The 19,777-nt window shown below is 32.6% G+C and overlaps 1 protein-coding gene across 1 annotated transcript; it reads right to left on the bottom strand.

Moving 5' to 3' along the window:
- Positions 1-7,652: 7,652 nt before the first annotated feature.
- Positions 7,653-18,524, bottom strand: LOC132701222 (venom allergen 3-like). The gene is made up of 6 exons (XM_060668996.1): positions 18,366-18,524; positions 18,181-18,299; positions 15,200-15,278; positions 14,679-14,833; positions 13,543-13,646; positions 7,653-7,845 (listed from the first exon to the last, which is right to left on the bottom strand). The coding sequence occupies exons 1-6, from the start codon at positions 18,445-18,447 to the stop codon at positions 7,785-7,787; spliced, it is 600 nt and encodes a 199-aa protein (XP_060524979.1). The 5' UTR covers positions 18,448-18,524; the 3' UTR covers positions 7,653-7,784.
- Positions 18,525-19,777: the final 1,253 nt, after the last annotated feature.

Raw genomic sequence — 19,777 nt, 5'->3', positions numbered from 1 at the left:
CTCCTATTACAGTCATAGTCAACTCCAAATATCTACATCGTCTTCAAAAAAAAAAAGGATATTCATGAGCTTACTAAATTTATCTATTTTGACATTATTCTTATGTAAGTTTTTATTTACTTGATCTTAGAATAATTAGTATCTCAATTATCGGTCCATATTTATTATTCATTCCCTAAAATTGACCATCCATTGTATGCAAACTAGAGTGACCCTAATTTAGGAACGATTCGGAGTGTGAAATCGAAATACTGAATTTTTAAAAATTTTCTTTAATTTTCTATCTATCTATTTATCTGAACTTTACGATATAACCTTTAAATAGTGTGCATTTGCATTTTATTACTCTCTCGCATTAAGAAACATAGTATAAATAATATAAGCCCTAGGTGACTTGCCAACCATTGTTTTGTTCCTGTTTTACTCACCGCACAGAACTTTTAAAAGACACGCGCACCACACAGTCTGCCGAGCCTAGAAAACCAGGTCTTTTATTATGTTTTCATTATTCACTGAAAATGTTCCCAGCGTGCACAATAAATAAAATCCACATTAATATAACAGTTCCATACGAGGTCAGAATTTATTTACCTAGCATTAAAATCCTACTTTGTTGAAATGCAATGTCAACAATGGTTATTTATTATTTTCGCAACGACAACGTCTTGTTTTCGAAGGCGCGTACATCGAAATCGATTTTTATTCTCGTGGTGTTGACGACACTATTACAAGTCCGTAATTTACTTACTTACCCCACACGAGATGATCAAATCAACGTTCAACGTCCTGTAGCACTGTCGAGAGGCTAATTGCAACATATCACGAAAAAAAAAAGGTTTTTAACATTTTCAAACTTTACAAACGTCTTAAGTTATTAAGATTAAGACTGCTTTGTTTTCAACATTTTGATGACAGTCACTGTGAAAATAACGTCAGTTGCTCGGACGCGATGTTACAAAATCAAATAATTCCATTTTATAACGACTTTCTCTGACAGCTGAATGATTTTGTAATTATCAAAAATAATTTTTAGTTCTATTGCGAACAAAACATGTTTTGGTTGACCTGCTCTGCATGCATAATTTATTCGCCAATGAGAAACAGGTGATCAATCAAATTGGAAAGATATAGCCGTACGTTATTTTCGCGTGAGACGGTAAATTTTTTGAGAGCTATCAAAGTTTGAGGATCGACGAGGTGTATTGGTATTGGCATTTAAGGGGAGCGCCCCCCCGCGGGCATCCAAACACTTAGGAAACCAGATGGGCCCGTTGCGCCCAAACCACGCTAGAGGTCGTCCAGAATGCCGCCCCTTCTATAGAAGGTCGGTAACTTCTTTAGTCGAATACCGTGCACTGAGTCCCGATCGATCAAGGTCTGAGCTGATAATACGGGGTTTCCTCCCCTTCCAAGCACCACCTGCACTCCGGCTCGTCTCCAATGCCTAGCAGGCAAATATGCCTCCTAACCCTGCAGGGTCCTGTGTAGGCCCTTGTTAGTACTCTACACTCCCCTCTAAGCAGTCCAAGCAGCTCCCTGGTTTATCATAAGCCTCGTCTGGAATTTTGATTTAGGGCTAATAATTTACTCTTAAAAATATCAATTTTCAGGGGTCTTTTAGATTTTTGCCTATAATTGAAAATTTTTAAAAATATTTCCCGACCCCCCAGCCCCGCCAATTTCAATAGGTTCCGTTACGGAACCAAACTCTATATTTGTTCATCTCGGTTTCTGCGAATTTCGGACACTTATCGTGTTTCATAGCGGTGTACCAAAAACAGACGAAAATCGCAAAAAAAGGCAGATGTCAACTTTCAATGGCGGCTATTTCCAATTTGCCTCGTGACAAGTTTAAAAGGAAAAAAATTCAGTATCCTTTCTGTAACGGTTCCGAAGTTATTCGTATTTTTATGGAACGTCAACAGAGAACTATAAATAAAAACGTTTTTTTCTATACCAATGGCGTCGCTGTGCGATGCACCGTTTTCGAGATATCAGTTTCGTTGCCAAGCGCGTAGACTTTCGAAAAATTCTATTTTATCGATTTTTCGAAAGTAACAAACTTTTAGTGTATATTCCTATCCTATCCAACAAAAAAATCAAAATCGAACCATAGACAAAGATTTTACAAGGGTGTACAGTTCTTAAGTGGGACACACTGTATATTATTTAAGTGACCGGAGCTAAAGAGGGGCATGAACATTGTCTCGGATGACTGACTTCCCTATTGATGAAAGGTAAAGACCTCAGTCGCGGTTAAGATTGTTTGGTTGCTTATAGATTCTCGCATTTTACCTTGGTAGAATTAATTACATTTGATGTCCCAGTCTCATGATTGTGTTCGGCAACTGCTGATGAGTTTATTTGTTGTAGTCTGAAGGCTTCTTCATGTTCTTTGAGCCTAGTCGATTTTTTTCGTTTAGTTTCTAAAATGTATTCTTTGCCGCATATGCAAGGGGTGCTCTAAACTGATGGTTTCTCAAACGGAATTTTGTCTTTGACAGATCAGAGATGTCCTGAGATTTTTGGACAACTGGTAAATCTGGTTTTGACGTTATATTGTTGTGCTTAAGTACATTTTGTTATGAAATGTTTAATTATCTGTAATATGAAACAGTGGCAAGTGTCGGGGATTTATAGACATCGACGCAGGAGTAAACCAGCAGATATGTACATAATATTACAGTAGCTCATGATGTCAAAACCTCGTCTACTTCCATCAGAACATGATTCATGTTTACCATCTACCCAGAATTACATTTAAAAATTTTAAAAACTATCGCCTACAATAATAAAACTAAAATTCGTGAGTTTTGCAGATTCCCTAAGATTCACAACCCAGGATTACCGCTAAGACCTATTGTCAGCATTGTTGATTCTCCGACATATTATCTATCAAAATATCTCGCTTCTATATTAAAACCCTTTACAGGAAAAACTGATAGTTTCGTACTTAATTCCTTTCATTTCATTGAATTACATTATATCCAAACGATATCCTGGTTAGTTAGAATCCCTCATTACTAAAGTCCCTATACCTAAAGCTTTCAATATTATCTGGATACAAACCTTCACATCTTAATTGAAAAATGTTTGTTTGGAATACGTTTTCTTGTCACGGTCAAATATACGAACAAACGTCCAATAGCCAACAATCACTGATGAAGAAATGAATTTACAAGATTTTTAAATTCCATTACAGCAGCCTGTGGAAGTTTCTTTGAAAAAAAGAGGTAACAAACTTGTCTTACCTTTTTTAAAATATTTATCTAAAGCCCGGAGATGCTTAAAAATGAAGGAGTGTTGTCGCGGTTGAAACCTATAGTCTATTTAATAAGGCTTGTATTCTTAGAATTTAAATTAGTATGCACTTGATAATGGGTGGTGATACATTTTTCCCGAAACATTGTGCAAATAAAAAAAAAGACAATAGAAGGTTGACTATCACTTGGTATTTCTATCCAAACTCTCCTTGAAAGATGTACTGTATTTCTTTGAGAGAATAGGGCTCTTCTAATGGAGGGAGTGAAGACATGCCGGGAATTATTTGATGATAGTGTGGCTCATTTTTTAGGAAAAAGAGGGGTGGTGGAATGAATATTTTACATGTTTATCTTATTTAAATTATTTTTTTGTTGCTAAGCCAACGTATCTTATAGTTGTTGTAATTGCCTATGTTTCGTAATGAGCTGATTCGACTAAATTAATTGAGGTCATGTGAAAACCTGTCTATTAATTCATTATTATTTAAACATCACTAAAGTAAAATTAGTACGGTTGTTCCGTTCTTGCACAATTATTGGAGACCAAGTTATTTCAAAGTACGTAACCTTCAAATTAATCAAGGCCTATCGAAATTAATGTTTTTCTTGGGGCGGGAAAAAGAGTCCAGGATTATGATTTTGGGTTGGAGACAATAATATTGAAGTAATAAATGAATACACTTACTTAGGTGTCACATTTTCTGGTTCGTCATGATTCCGACCGATGGCAGAACAGACGTTCTGCGTTCTGCATGCACTGTAGTGATATTACGTCAAAGGCTAAAGTGAGTTATTTTGCCCTTGGCTCAAAGTTGTTGCAAAGCAACATTTTTTCCGGATGTCTGCCTGCTATACGACATTCAAATGCCCTAAAGACGACTGGTTTCTATGAATCATTTCTCACCTTTAGCGAATTACCAATGGCCTTTAAAAGATTTGAATAAACTTTCAAATCCAAATTCTGGTGCGTGCCAGTTTTAATTGATCTTCTCCGTTGAGGGATTCTTTTATTCAAAGAAAATGCTATATAATACTATTTAGAAATCTTCCTGATTCTTCTTGCTTCGGTTGTTGATTTTCGAAACGTCAGCAAATTTGATTTATCAACAACCGACGCAGGATTAATCCAGAAGATTTGTAAATGGCGTTGACAGATTGATTCAACGACGCCAGAATTTCCTAAATGTGGAAATGCACAGATAGAGATATTTGTGCAAATATACAAAATGTTACGATTCTCTCAATGTAAAAACAAACTCCCTCCCTAGCTATTGCTCTAGAGCACGCTGTCTCTGTTTCGTTGCCGTCAATACCCACATGAGCAGGTACTGGTGGGTTTTAATGTAAGTCCACGTTATTTGCTGCGCTGATTCTTGTTCGATTTAGTGGACAGTATTTTTAGATAACTTTATTTTTAACTTTTAGAAACATATAAAAAACATATGAAAATGAATAATGAAGCTGAACGTCTGCTGACAGACACAGAGCCCGAGTATCCCTCGGTCTATCTTAATTGTCGGCAGCGGCGACCCCCTCTTTGCAGAGTGTTGCCGCTGCAGGGCAGTTTCGAAGACCGTCCAGGTGCGGTAGAGGAGAAATAACATTTTATTGAAAATGAAAATATAACCTACCTAAATAATGAATGGTACTAGAATCACATGGCATTATGCAACTTTTTTAAGATTCCATCCAATTCTAGTGTAAAGAGAAATATCCCAAAACTGAACATAGATAAATAATACTTACGTTTACAGCTGATATTTTTAATAAAATACTGTAACTCCTTTGATGTTTGATACTTACAAAGTAAAAATTGAATTTCCCGCTATTGATAAATAACGTCGAACTGTGTCAAATAGCTGTTAAATAGATGCTACCGCATCCGTAATCATATCCCGACTTAGCCATGATGCAAGCCTTCTGCATGCTTCTTCATCCTCTACTGTTGTCATGACTTAATCCTTGATTTAATCTGTAAATCTAATAGAAGAGCTGCTTTTCGTTCTTGTGCCGTCTACTTTTCCATTGGTTCATGATCACTCCATCCCGTCTCTATCTATGATATACATCGTCGAAATATTTGAGTAATCCCCGCTGTTCTTAACATCCTGCGCTAGCATATCTGTTCGAATGCTTTTATTTTCCTGGTGACTCGCTGGGCCAAGCATCGGAGATTCTGATCGGCTTTAAGAAGTCTCATCTGTTTCATCGTACGAATTTTATAATCTTTCCATATTTTGACAAGTTGGGCCAAAGTTTCTTTTGCCATCCCATTTCTAGCTGAGAGCCACCCTTGCATGATGATCTGTCGAGCATGCCCGTAACTTTTGAAGTATAACCTGCAATTGCAAATTTAATGGGAGCTGAGCCCATGCGGATGAAATACTGATGCCAAAACATGCCGCGACCAAACAAAAAGTTCTCTAATTCATCAAATGTCAACGGCAACGTTGATGATTCAACGCTGCAATTTCTTATTTGTAGACAACGAGATTCAAAATAAAAAGTCTTATTCGTTGAAATCGAGTTTTGAAAAAGCAAATGAATGCGCATCTTGAAAATTTCTTGATGTTTACTTCAAAAGTGCCTGTAGTATCCTACTAAATTTCTAATAATTATATGGTTTAAATACATATGTATACCTTAGTTATTTTTTTTCTTGTTATTTCTCGTGACGTATTCTGTAACAGATAAATAAATAAACGTGGTGGAAAATTTTAGTAGTGCAAAATATACTAAGTGTTGAAAATGACACTTAAGTTATAGTTAAGATATTAACTTATATTAAATTCATTTTAAAAAAATAAATAGCAAATATGTATAAGTTTGGGTGCGTCATTTCTACGACCATATTTTCTCGCAATAGGTTTATATCTTTTTAAATATTCTGGAAGTCTTTTAATTTTTCAATGTATTGCTTAGTCTGGGAATAGCAGCAATAGAAATGCAATAGCGCAGTCATTCTTCCAAGCATTTAAGCCACATTCTAGCCTTAACAGTATATTACCCATTCTAAATGATTATTTAAGGTACTGAAATTCCTGGTGTGTTTATTTAATTTTATGACGTTGTAGCTTCATTTACTTAACAGAAGAATTGGTTAAAAATAATATTTATATTGAAGTCCGTCAATAGTATAATTAGCTGCATAAAAATTGTGTTGTTTTGCATAAAAGTCAAAAAATTTTACGAAGATTTCACTCGAATTGTATTTTTGTTTTTAGAAAAACGGAGAATTTTTCACTGAGATAATTTTTAGACGTAGATCGGCTATGAGATAATAATTATTATTGGCTTTTAGGTATAAATATTTATTTTTTTATACGCGCGTGGGATTTATCTTGCTACGTAATTATTTTTCACAAATATGTTCCTGGCAAAGCAATGAATTTTTGTCGGCATATTAAATTATAAACTTTATACCTCGATCGGTATACTAAAATTTGTATTGTTTTTTTTGGAATGTTGACATTTTTATAACGCAAAAGGCAGAAAAACATATTACCTAGTCTGTGTTTATCAAATACCAAATAATATACGTTTTGTTTTCCATAAAAATAAATATAAGAAAGAGTTTAGTCTACTCACAGACAAAATAAATCCCTTCATGATTTTAAAATCTGATATTATGTAGTTACTAGATATGTAGATATACACTGCATAGAAGAGCTGATTACACAAGAACTTTTGTTGTTTGTTTGTTGAGGCGTTTCTACAGGCGCAGGAATTTGAAATCTTGTTTTCAACTAATAACACCTATAGTTTCAAACCAATAAATAAAACCTAGCGCCGATTAATAACCGACATGGCCGCTGACAGTTCGTCAATTACAATCATATCTGCAATAAAGCAACGCTGTACTGCTCTAAAGCATTAAGGGGGCCATGTGGAAGGCTTTTGCTTTGGTGTTGTTTTCTACTTTGTAAAAAAGTAATTGCATTTAATTACGTCTCGCATTGATCTTCTCAGATTCGAACTAGTTAGAGATGATTATTTCCACTTTAAATAACTTTTAAATAACTAATCAGACAAAAGATGGGTAAATAGTTTGTAACCGTTTCCAGCTTCCTTTATTTAATATTTGAAGGTTTACTAACTAGCCATGTTCACCAACTTCAACATTTTATATTTGCTACTGTCGAAATCCGCAAATTATGTATTAAAAAAATGTTTTCTTTATTTAACTACCCTGCTATTATAACTTTAAGGAGTAGTTTTCTCGGTCCTGTAATGGAAACAAATACGTTTATGCATACGAAAGTTTATTTATTTCATTCTCTGTTATAACTGTACCCATATGTTTTTTTTACTGCTGTTAGAATATATATATATATATATATATATATATATATATATATATATATATATATATATATATATATATATATATATATATATATATATATATATACATTTGTTGTTTTCTTTTTCAAATAATTTAATTGATTAACAAATCTAGGACAATCTAACACAAAAAAAAATATATTATAGTCAACATCATTGTTATGGAAGTCTCAAGGCTCAACACAGGTTCTCGCATCCGGAAGTTCCAGTTTTATATGGCGCTCTGGGATAATTTCCCCTAAAAATGAGACATTGTAAATACTACAATAAACTACTTTTGTTAATACCGGGTTAGTAAAACATGACTTTGGCCATTGGAATCTGGGAAACAGTTAAAAATACATTCATCGACTTCCGAAAATATAGTTCACGCGAAAATTGGGATTTCAGTCTTTGGATTTTGTTTTTGACGAATTCGTTTCGCAGAAAGAAAAGGACAAAACGTTTTCTTATTCTTTAACGATCATCACTTTTCTTTTCTTTAAACCTTATTCTCTATAGAAATTAACCAAAAAGATACAACGAAAACACGCAAATCATAAATTTCATACTTCAGCCATCCCGATATTTAAATTTGAACTACCCTCTATATGAAACGCTGGGCGTTATACATCTTTTATGATGAAGACGTTTTTCGGTTTTTGACAACTACTGCCTGTTATTAACACAATTGTAGTCGGATTTTCGTTATCTAATACGATTTTTTTGTATATTCGATAACAGAATGATAGACCTTCTTATATACAATATAGCTGTATATCTAACTCCTAAAATGTATGCTAATTCTGAAAATATTAATATTTTACTGTTTTGGTTAGTTTTACCTCTTTTCAATGTACTCGAAGGCAGAAGTATAACAAATAACTTGGTTATGAAGAACGTTGAATTAATTAATATTATTAATATAATTAATTAATTTATTAGAGCAGTTACTGATACTAACAGATAAATTCATCACACAAGAGATGTTGTTCCTATGCATTTGAAAATGGCAAGGAGGTAAGAAATACGGCAGATAAAATAATAAAATTGTATTATACAAACGTGTTTTAATATCAAATAAAAAGTTCGCTTTGAATTTTATGTATGATATGATATGATAACCTCACAAAAATTTCATTTGTAAAATATGGGGTATTATCTGAAAAATTAAGAGATTGTCGGTCTTCTACTGTCTTTATGTTATTTTAATAATACTAATAATCATCTTTATTTCAAATTGTGTTAGTATATTACAAAATACAAAAACACAACGGAAATAGCGTCTAATACCTAGATTTACTTTTTTTTACATTATTATTATTATTGAATTTTTCAATAGGGTTCTAATCCTATCAGAAGTGTCTTAAAATCTTTTCAAACTACTTATTTCTTTTAAACTGTTCGGCAATTTGTTATAAAATCTTCACCACATATAGTATGCACTCTTCTCAGTTGTATGTGTTTGGTAATTTACATTTTGCGTTCTATTGTTGTACTTATAAGGCGATATATGCGGTTCAAAGTATTTCCGATTTTTAAAAAAGAAAATGAGCGAGTCGTAAATCTAGACACCGTATACCCGTCATTACCGTCATTAAACCTTCGATCTGAAAAATTTCTCGACAACTATCTCCACACTTGATATTTTTAATTAGCCTTATAACTCTCTTCTGAACTACAAATAATCTTTGTACTGCGCTGTGCCCTCCCCAAAAAATAATGCCATATTTTAAAATCGACAGTAAATTGGCAAAATATAAAATTTTTGTTCTATTTTAGTGCATGTACCTTTTAACTACTCTAATTCCACAACAAACAAAATCTGACCGTTTTATTAAACTATCAATATTCATAGTGGATTGAAATGAGCATATGTCCATTCCAGTCCACAAATTCATCTATATTTACTTCTAAAAACTATACACTATCTACTATATTGATAACATACTTATCACATTCCAAATAGGGTGGTTTATGCAATTTAGACTGTTTTGTTCGAAACAAAATAGCGTGTGACTTATCTTTATTTAAAATTAATTTGTTTTCTTTAAACCAATTGTCGGCTTTTCCATACAACTTATACCATTGTTCAGAACCTGAGTAATATCTCTACCTCCCACAAGTAAGTTTGTGTCGTCTGCATAACACACACACACACACACACTGCTTTCACTGTTTAGTCCTCTAATCCAATAGATGTCATTTATGTATATTATAAATATTATTGGTCCTAGTATACTGCCTTGTGCGATAGCATATAAGCTTTCTTTAAATTGTGAGTAGTGAGGGCGTCTATTTTTCATAATTTTGACAGACTGTTTTCTATTCGATAAATAGGATCTAAACAGTTCAAGCACTTGTCCTCGGACACCACATACACTTCTAATTTTTTAAGAAGTAGATCCCTGTCGATGCAGTCATAGGTTTTTGACAAATCCAAACAAATGCCAAGTGAGATACCGGCATTTTTGATATGTTTTATAATTATTTTAATAAACTTAAAAAGTGCAGTTTCAGTGGATTTGCCAGACGTATATCCATTCTGATGGTCTCTAAACAAGTTACAGTCAATAAAGAAATATACCAATCTACCACATACTGCTACTTCAAATATCTTCGAAAAACCAGAGAGAATAATGATAATTACCCATTTCTTCCGGGTCACCCTTCTTATATAATGCCTTGATTACAGCTGTTTTTAATTGATCTGGATAAATTCCATATTTGAAATTGTTGAATAATAAATGTCTAAGAACATTGTTAATATAGGGCACTAAAAATTTAACTATACTTTTACGTATTTCGTCATAACCACTACTGTGCTTATTCTTTATTTTGTTTGGTTGTTAATTGGTATTTTACAACTGAATTGATTAGATCTGGTATAATTGATAATAAATACTCATTATAACGGTTTGCTACTTCAGTAGGGTCACATTGCATTTGAAGATTACTGTTGTTGTTTTTATCTAAAATGTCGTTGCAATTGACCACATACATTTGGTTTTATTATCCGAACATACAATCTTCTGTCTGTATTCTTCAGCTCTGGATGTTTTTAAGAGTTTTTCATATTCTTTTCTTGTTTGGTTATAAAGCGATTTAAAATAAGCATCATTTCTAGAGAGTATAAGTAAAATGTTTAGTTTATTTTTAATATCTAGAACTTGCTGGTTATTTCTATGAGAGTGTTTTTTTCTTTTATTTATCAACTTCAACGGGAAATAATAATTGAAAGATCTACCAAAAGTATTTAAAAAATTAGACCATTGTCCATTAACGTTTTGTTTTCGGACCTTATATACATACACACTCTAAAAAATTTTGTTTATTTTCGGTTGAGAAAATTCTCACATAATGGAACTTTTCGTCCGACGGTTTTAATAGAAATTCAATTTTCTGTGCTTTATGGTTCGAGATAAATGTATCTAATACTAAGCTATGTACACAATCACAATTTACAAATAAAAAAGTCTTCTGTTGTTTTCAAAAATTGTAGGCGCTATATTAAAAGACGACAAAAGTGAAGTTAAATTTGTATTATTGACATTGGCCTTTAACATTTCTATGTTAACGTCACCAGCCATGAAATTTTTTTTCTTTTCGTTAATTATTTGGGACAGTACCTTTTCGGCGCAATGTAAGAAAGCGTCTATATCACGCTGAGGTGGTCTGTAGATTGATAGCACTAAAAATTGTTCATTGTTGAATGTGCACTCCACTGCCGAACACTCAAATATATTTTTAGTGTGAATTTAGAGAGTCTGTTTCTTAACTTGTACTGAACCGATTTATGAACATAAATCGCACTACCACTATGCTCATTGTACTCGTGGCAGAAACAGCTCACCTGAACAAAGTTTTTTAGAATTAGATGTCACTTGTTTTCGAGTGTTCTGTTAAACATAGAATCCTACAGTTTGAGTGGGTTTGGAGCAAATCCCCAGCGACTGTACGTTCCAATGAATAATACTGAACGTCTGTTTAATTCGTTTTACCTGTCGTCATATGAAGTTTGAACTTGTTTAAGAGCCGAATCAGAGGTATATTCTATAAAAAATTGCCATAGTTAATAATGTTTTGGAACGACGCCAATTTCCTTATGTACACTGGAGAGTTCTGGCTTCTTGCTGAATAGTTTTTTTCCAAGAATTTTATTTTATTACAGTTTGGACAGCCATAAGTGTCTGTATTGCCCTCTGTACTATTATGTTCACCACCACACCTATGACAACATTCTTTTTCAGAGGAGTATTTAGCCACATATCCAAAACCACAACATTTGTAACATATAACCAGGTTAAAGTGTTCTTTAACGTAAACTGTTATAAGATTGACATAAATTTTTCCTTTTTTTAAAAACCATTTGGCAGGATTGCGACATTGCTTTTTTGTCACCACCTGTATTTTGTCATGTGCACTACATCCAAGCTCATCAACAATTTCAAAATTGAGCCTCTCAATTTCCAATAAAAACTCTTCTCCTGAAAAACGTTTTTCAATTCCCGGTGCCATAAACATGGAATCCATATTTTGCGTTTCTTTAGTATTTATATTCTGACGGTTTTGCTTCATTTTTTGTTTGTCTTACACTTTTGAAACCTCGGCCTACCTCTTTTGGATTTAGTTCGCTTTTGAACTTTTGAAATGCTTCTTTCGGATCGCAAATTTCTGCAATTCGTATAATAGTTTCATGTTTCTTCTCCGTAACGGTCGTTGTCCAAGGTTGATGATCCTCTTCTGAAGGTATTCCTTTTTTGTCTGCATTTGTTTTGCTTTCTAATATTACGAAATATGCCTTTCTGCCTTGAGAATATGTAGCGTCATTTGTAGTATGGTATCGTTTTTGTTCTTTAGTGTTGTTATTGGAACACAATCGATTTCTCATTTCAATGTTATTTCTTTCTAGTGTTCCGATGTTAAAAACCATGAGTGTATTTAGTCTTTGTAAATTGTTATGCGCTTCCTTAAGGGTAGTTTGTTCTTCGCACGAGATGGTTCGATTATTTCTAGTCGCAAGTTCATTAAATTTATCTAAATGGTAGATTAGATTACACAACGTTTAGGGCGGTTTTGACAGTCAACATTTCATACGGGCTTTGATACTACTGTCGGAAACGTATAACTCAAATTAAAATAAATAAAATAAAAGTTGAATGAACCATTCCCTATAACCTTCAATCAAACGTACTCCCACCTAGGTTCCAAATTAGAAAATGTCTCGACTTACGTTCTATAGAGCATTTACGACTTTGGAAGTATACAAAAATATTATTTTTAGCAAAACTCAAATAATGTAGATATTATGGAAATTTTGACCTTCGGCTTTCCGGATAATATTGCCCAGCAAACGATATTGAACTTTGTCAGTAGTATAGTAGCTGCATAAAAATTCGGCTTTGTGCTATTTGTTCCATTGAGCTGCATTAATTTGTTAATATTTTCCTTAGGTGGTTAGTATCTCAGTCAAAATTTGGAAAGAATATCCATATTCATTCTTAAAGAATTCTAAGACTCGAGAGAGGCATTGACAAAGGCCTTTAAGGCCATGAACGCTTCAACACTCAAATTCCGATGATAAAACTGCCGAACTTCGAGGTATAACTGTAAAATGTTGAATTGGTAATTTGCTTGAATTGAATTAACGAATGGTTTGTATGATTCATGTGTTATTCCTCAGAAATCGTGGAAATGAGTTCCACTGGACAGACTAATATGAAAGTGACAAACCTAGAGAAGATTTTGTTCAGGGAACACTCGTTTATCGATGATCGACACGGTCAAAATGCATCGAGCTTACAAGTTTAGAAGCAACAACATATGTTTCAATTATGAGTATTCCTTTTTTTGGGGGACAGTGATTTGAACAAGGACTAACTGAATCTTGACTATTGCCAACTTAGTACCACAAACAAAAGGCCTCGATATGACAAAATTTTAATTAGACACTTACGCCGGACCGTAGTTGCAGGCATAAATCTTCTCATATTGGTACTGTCCATCTATAGGAAAATGGGTGTAACCACATCCGACGTACATGGTGTCATCCCAAACCAACTGAAATACGAATATTAAATACTCAGCCGAAATAGAACATATGCCTAAAAAAATAAAATAACACCGAAGCTAATTTTGAAATTATCTATTATTTATCTTGTATATAGGAGATTATTACTTAAATGTATCTTTTTATATAATAGAGCTAGAACAACTTATGGTTAACTCGTCCAAGTCTTGTCTCCGTATATTTAATAATAATAAAAACATTGAAATTAAAATATCTTTCTTTTCAATAGCACATCAACAACCTACTCAAGATTTTTTATATGAATTCAAAAAACTGTACAGTTTCTGCCTGCTAAAACAGCTCTCTACATTCACAAAGTGCAAACTATTGAATGCGATGTTCTTATATAATACCGTCTTGCATTACGCCATATTAAAGTGTAAAATTTTATCTATACAAGTTTCCACTCTGGTAAACCTGAATATCAAAATTGGTTAAGGTAGAGCCTTGTGAATTATATGACCTTTAAATTTAGCCCAACCTATCGTAATGTTAACAATAGGTCGTGCGGCAGTCAACGGTTCTCATTAGTAAAAGTACGTTTTTTTGTTGATCATAACATTTCTGTACTAGGAGTTTCAATGAGAATAAGGCATTTCTAGTCCCAATTCAATTATGATCTGTTGTGGGCCTCTTGGCCGTATAACTTTTTGATGACATTGTAAGATATGGACTGCATAAGATATGGACTGATTATTTTTAAGCGCTCCAATGGTTTACGCTACTTTGTACTTCAGACCTCAGAAAATAACTTTTTATTTTATCCCACATTTGTCTTAAGCATTGTATTTCATTATTATCTACTGCGTTATATATTTCAATTTCCCAACTGAGCCACCACTTCGGCTAAGAGTTTTGGTTAGTTTACCCAAGTGATTTTTTTTTCATAGACGGGCTAGCTAAAAACTTCTTTGACTGTAGCTACCATAGTGAAATTTTATTGCTACTAGACCATAAAGAGGTCTAGATTTGTTAATAAGTATTATGTCAAATTCGCATTGAACGAACATTTAAAAAATTACCTGAGTGTAGTGTCCAGTTTTTTCTGAAAATCCGCCTGGATACTTATAAGAAGAATGCTCGTTCCACCAGCCCAAAATCGCGGCGGTCCAGTTAGCACCTTTCACGTAGTTTGAATCGAATGATGCGTAAAGGTTCTGACCTACTGCCCACCTAGCTAAATCGAATTATAGTATAAAAAAGAAATTCCCAATTCCTCGACAGCAATTCTCAACCTGCATAAATTTATTCTGTACGAAAACATTAATATTTCTCCTAAATGTGATTTTGGTATGTGCACAAATGAGCATTTTAGAGCAGCGAGTGTTAATTAATGGAAATAATTAGATAAGCCAAAGAAATACGTCTCATATAGAGGTGATTGTACAATTAAAAGTTAATTAGCAGAATTAAACCTAATAAAGTACAAGAAAGGATACTCTGTTATACAACTGTCGAATGACAATTTAGGAAGAGTCCTACTAGAAGATATAGTGTTTGTCTTCAAAAAATTATTTAAAATTGTTGAAACATCAAAACTTACAATCGTGTACAGGAACGTGTTCGAATACGCAGGTGTTTGCAATGTTCTGCGCGGCGATAGCTATATTGTTGTCCCAGTACTAAAAAAAATTGTTAACAAAATATTTATAAACCAAATTCCCTTAATATTTTGTAAATATAATGTAAATGTAAACATTATTAGGTGTGTGAAAGTTTCATATTTCTACCATCCATATCCCAAAATAAGAAATAAAACTTCAAGTTTTATATGTTACACTCTGGTTTCATAAATTATCATCGATAAATATTTAGATAATATATGACATTGTAAGTAGATAGTTCGGTGTACATTCTACGATTCCATTTAAACTTTCGGGTTCAAATACAAAAATTCAGTAGAACAAAATATAAAACATTTTTAATTATAAACCTCGCAGTTTTCTATATAACTTGTTGAAACTTGATATGTATAATTGTGTTAAATCCGCGTAAATTTGGTGTATCAAAAAGCACAAAAAAAGGGTTGTCCGGCACCTTATTACCCCTCAATTTTTTTCGGTGGATGTCTTAAAAGCTATTTCGTTTAATAAACCCTCTAGTTTTCATTTTTTTCTTGTTGAATTTATGATAGAAATTGTAGTTTTTGTGATATTTTTATTATAAAAATGTATATTACTGTTATCAGAAGAATTAATTTTTAACAATTGCAAATTGCAGTGGTTATTTTTAGCTTTTAATTTAGTAATTAATGTACAATATCTCCAAAACTACAATTGCTATAAAAATTGAAAAAGAGGGAAAAATTATGCAAAGCAAGAATAAACAGTGGAGAATACACCTCTTCAACAATAGTATATTATGCAACATGTGCGGTAAACTGCATTTGACTCACGAGTTTATTTGACACGAGCGGAGCAAGTTTTTAATAAACGAGTGAGTTAAAAAGTTTTCCGAACGTGTTGCATACTATACTTTTTCTACGACCGTTAGTTTTTGGGTACATTTACGCAAAACAACACGAATACATTCACTGACATGACTGTGAGAATTGACAAACGTCAAAATTCAAAGCGTGGGAAAACATCCGATTGCTCCCAAATCCCAGAAATGTCCGAAGTAGCTCGCATTCATGCGAAACAAAACTGACGTGGTAAAGTGACGCTTCCCGCAAGTTAGATCGGTGGGTAATTAGGTATCTTACAGAAGGGAGTAGAAAAAATATATACGTTCTACTCCCGCCTGTAAAATCCCTATATATATATATATATATATATATATATATATATATATATATATATATATATATATATATATATATATATATATATATATATATATATATATATATATATATATATGTATATATATATATTCTCACGTATTGATTCACGGATGGAAAAATGTGATGACACTATAGACGTTTCGCCAAAATCTCACTTGGCATCTTCAATGCTCGCGCTCCGAAGTGTTCGAAGTGTTTTTGGCGAAACGTCTGCAGGATTCCAGTCGGATGCAGGATTTGCAGGATTCCAGTCGGAGTTCAACGAGCGAACGGATGATATCCCGGAGTATAGTGTCATCACATTTTTCCATCCGTGAATCAATACGTGAGAATATATATATATATATATATATATATATATATATATATATATATATATATATATATATATATATATATATATATATATATATATATATATATATATATATATATATATATATATATATATATATATATATATATATATATATATATATATATATATATATATATATATGATGACACTATACTCCGGGATATCATTCGTTCGCTCGTTGAACTCCGACTGGAATCCTGCAGACGTTTCGCCAAAATCTCAAATACCTTAAAAATTTTGGATTTCCGTTTCTTATCGTTTTTAATCTATTTGTATATTTTACTTCAGATTAAATTGTTCCTTTTTAAAAATTAAATTTTTACAGTGCTGTATTATTTCCTGTTCTGCGGTTATAAATGGAAAAACGTTTTATTAGTAATATTTCTGAATATGCAACTTAAATATAAAGTCTATACAGCTAATTTCTAAATATAATGAAATTGTGAATTGCTGTCTTTCAATTTGAAAAATGACTTGACGATCTCTTTATTTAAGTTTGTAATGTTTTGACCAATTTGTATTTATTTATATTTAAAATATGAACAGAGACCGCTAGAGTAAATTACCTCCTATATAAATTTTGACAATTTTCATGAAATTAAATTCGAATGCAACTCAAGAGTAAAAACGTGGTTTATTCAAACTAAAGAACAAACATTGTGGCGATACTATCTGTTAAGAAACATTTCCGGACGGCACAAATTTCGCTAAAGCAAAATTTGCCCTTTATCATTATGCATGACGCTGTGAAATTATAACAAACATCTGACATTTTTTTTAACATATTATAATTGTCTTATATTTGGTATTCGATAGCCCTTATCCTGGAAACTAAGCATTTTCGAACCTAAGTTGACGAAGCTCCAGCCGAACGTTGATCCATGTGAATTTACTAACAATTTCAAATCTACATGGTATTTTATGTAAAATATGAAAGTTGTTACTTGTTCAATAAAATACAAACGTCCTGTATATATAACAACATTTGAAATGTGCAAAAAAATGCAGCAATTTTTGTGTTAAGGTTTTTTGATATTTTTTCCAGGTTTGTAGTCGAATCTTAACGGGCCACCCCAGACATCATTTATATTACTAACATCTCAATTACTATGCTGAAAATTGCTTATGCAACAAGGTATGTAAACTAACGTTTAATTTAAAAAACTTCTCCAACTGCTTAAATGAGATATTTTAAATTTTTAGCGTAATGGTATAGTGATCGAAAAATAATCAACTATAAAATTGCAATTGCAATTGCTGGTAAGTATCCCATTTAGTCTACTCCAGTTGCTACAAAAATCACTCTTCTAATGTTATGTCGATTGCAAGTGATGCCAGACTAAATAGGAATATAAAATTAATGAAAATTGGTAACAATTACCATGCGCTTCAAATTGATTCCCCTAGGTTGTCCAGGCAATTGATTTCTCGCTATCAACAACCTAAGCTCATTGTGTTTGTTGACAATGTAGTTTTTTTCGGAGTCACTGACACCAGTCTCTAAAAATGACAGTTTCAGTAAATTTCATCATTTCGTGAACTTTTCCGTCTTAATCTATGACTTACCATAAACTCCTTTAGAACACACTGCCGAGACCAAATCAAATCTAACAATTAAAAATACACATAGCAATGCAAAAAGCTTCATGGTTCTCGGCGTTGTTTGATGTTACATTACTAGAGTGTATGTTTTTATACATTTTCCGAATACAATCAGTCAATTTGGTCGCCTTATTTCAATAGAACTTTCTTCATAATTTTTTTAAAAGCACATAATTTACTTCTATTGAGTTGAAGATTATATTAATACTTAAGTGCGACGTCGAGGAAAAGCCCGATAAGTTTGTATGTTTTTTACGTAGTACGTTTGATAGTCAATAAAAATTAGTTACTTTTAAAAATATTGTTACTAACGAGTTCCGTAAGTCACGGTGAAGGGATCTAAAGTATTGTTTCACCACTCTTCGCTATTATCGCTGTAGACATACCACGGTTGTTTGCTACTGATATGTTGCGCTAATTGATAAGCACTTCGTTTTTTTTCTATGCGAATATTGCAACAAAATTATAACTGCTCATGCATTAAAATATTATTTTTAAGGATGATAGGAACGAACATTTATAAGAACCAGACGGATTATTCCAAAATGATTTTAAAGAAATTTGTTCAAGAAGGTTTATTAAAAATTTAATAATAAGCTGCTCCTCCACTCAAGTTTTGAGTCAGATGATCCATATCTGACTATGGTAAGTTCTTCCAAAATACTCTCACCTTGTGACGTAAATGTTTTATATTCACCGTAACAGTCTTCTACCCCTTATATCCCATTTATAAATAATTACAAAAATATATCTCTAAACCTGCAGTATCTATTAAGCATTAGATCAAAGGCGGTAGCATGTTTCGCCCTCTTAGGGCAATGTCAGACCACCAAATCAAAAAAATACTTACTGAACTTAATAAAAAGGTCAATTTACTTCAAATATAAGACAATACACACAGCACTAGCCCCAGAAATCAAAAACTTAAACTTATGGTTGTATCTAATGATAAATATTAGAACAATAATTGTTAACATGTAGAAGTAGTAGAAGATAGGAAATTATGTTAATAAGTGATAAGCCAAATTCATAACGTAATTTATATTTATTGAATACCTAGAGTGGAAATTTTGCGTAAAGGTGGAGAATTGCAATTAAACTGAATAATGTTGCCCGGTGTTGAAAGTTTTCAATATCTTTTCTAATCAAAGAACACCACGGTAGAGTAGGGTATTATTCAGTTCAAACTCCAAAGTGATTGCAATTTTTGGGTTGAGCGAGTTAATAAAAACAAGAAACTCATCTAACAAGTTCTCACCAGCACTTCAAAGTAAACATATATCGTGCAGTTGAAACTTACTATTAACCATGTTTGGCACAATGTTATCCATACACATTTCACCCAGGAACGGAGGAAACAATATTCCGTTGCCAAA

Source organism: Cylas formicarius, unplaced genomic scaffold (genome assembly GCF_029955315.1).
Source record: "Cylas formicarius isolate icCylForm1 unplaced genomic scaffold, icCylForm1.1 PGA_scaffold_4__25_contigs__length_36172078, whole genome shotgun sequence".
Classification (NCBI taxonomy): Eukaryota; Metazoa; Arthropoda; class Insecta; order Coleoptera; family Brentidae; genus Cylas; species Cylas formicarius.
This window is presented reverse-complemented; position numbering and strand designations above follow the sequence as displayed.

Excerpts from the sequence above, each read along its gene's own strand:
- LOC132701222 (XM_060668996.1), bottom strand. The coding sequence starts at position 18,447 with ATGAAGCTTTTTGCATTGCTATGTGTATTTTTAATTGTTAGATTTGAT. Across the intron at positions 15,279-18,180 it reads GAATCAATTTGAAGCGCATG|TACTGGGACAACAATATAGC; the intron begins GTAATTGTTACC and ends AATTTTTTTTAG. Across the intron at positions 14,834-15,199 it reads ACACGTTCCTGTACACGATT|CTAGGTGGGCAGTAGGTCAG; the intron begins GTAAGTTTTGAT and ends AATTCGATTTAG.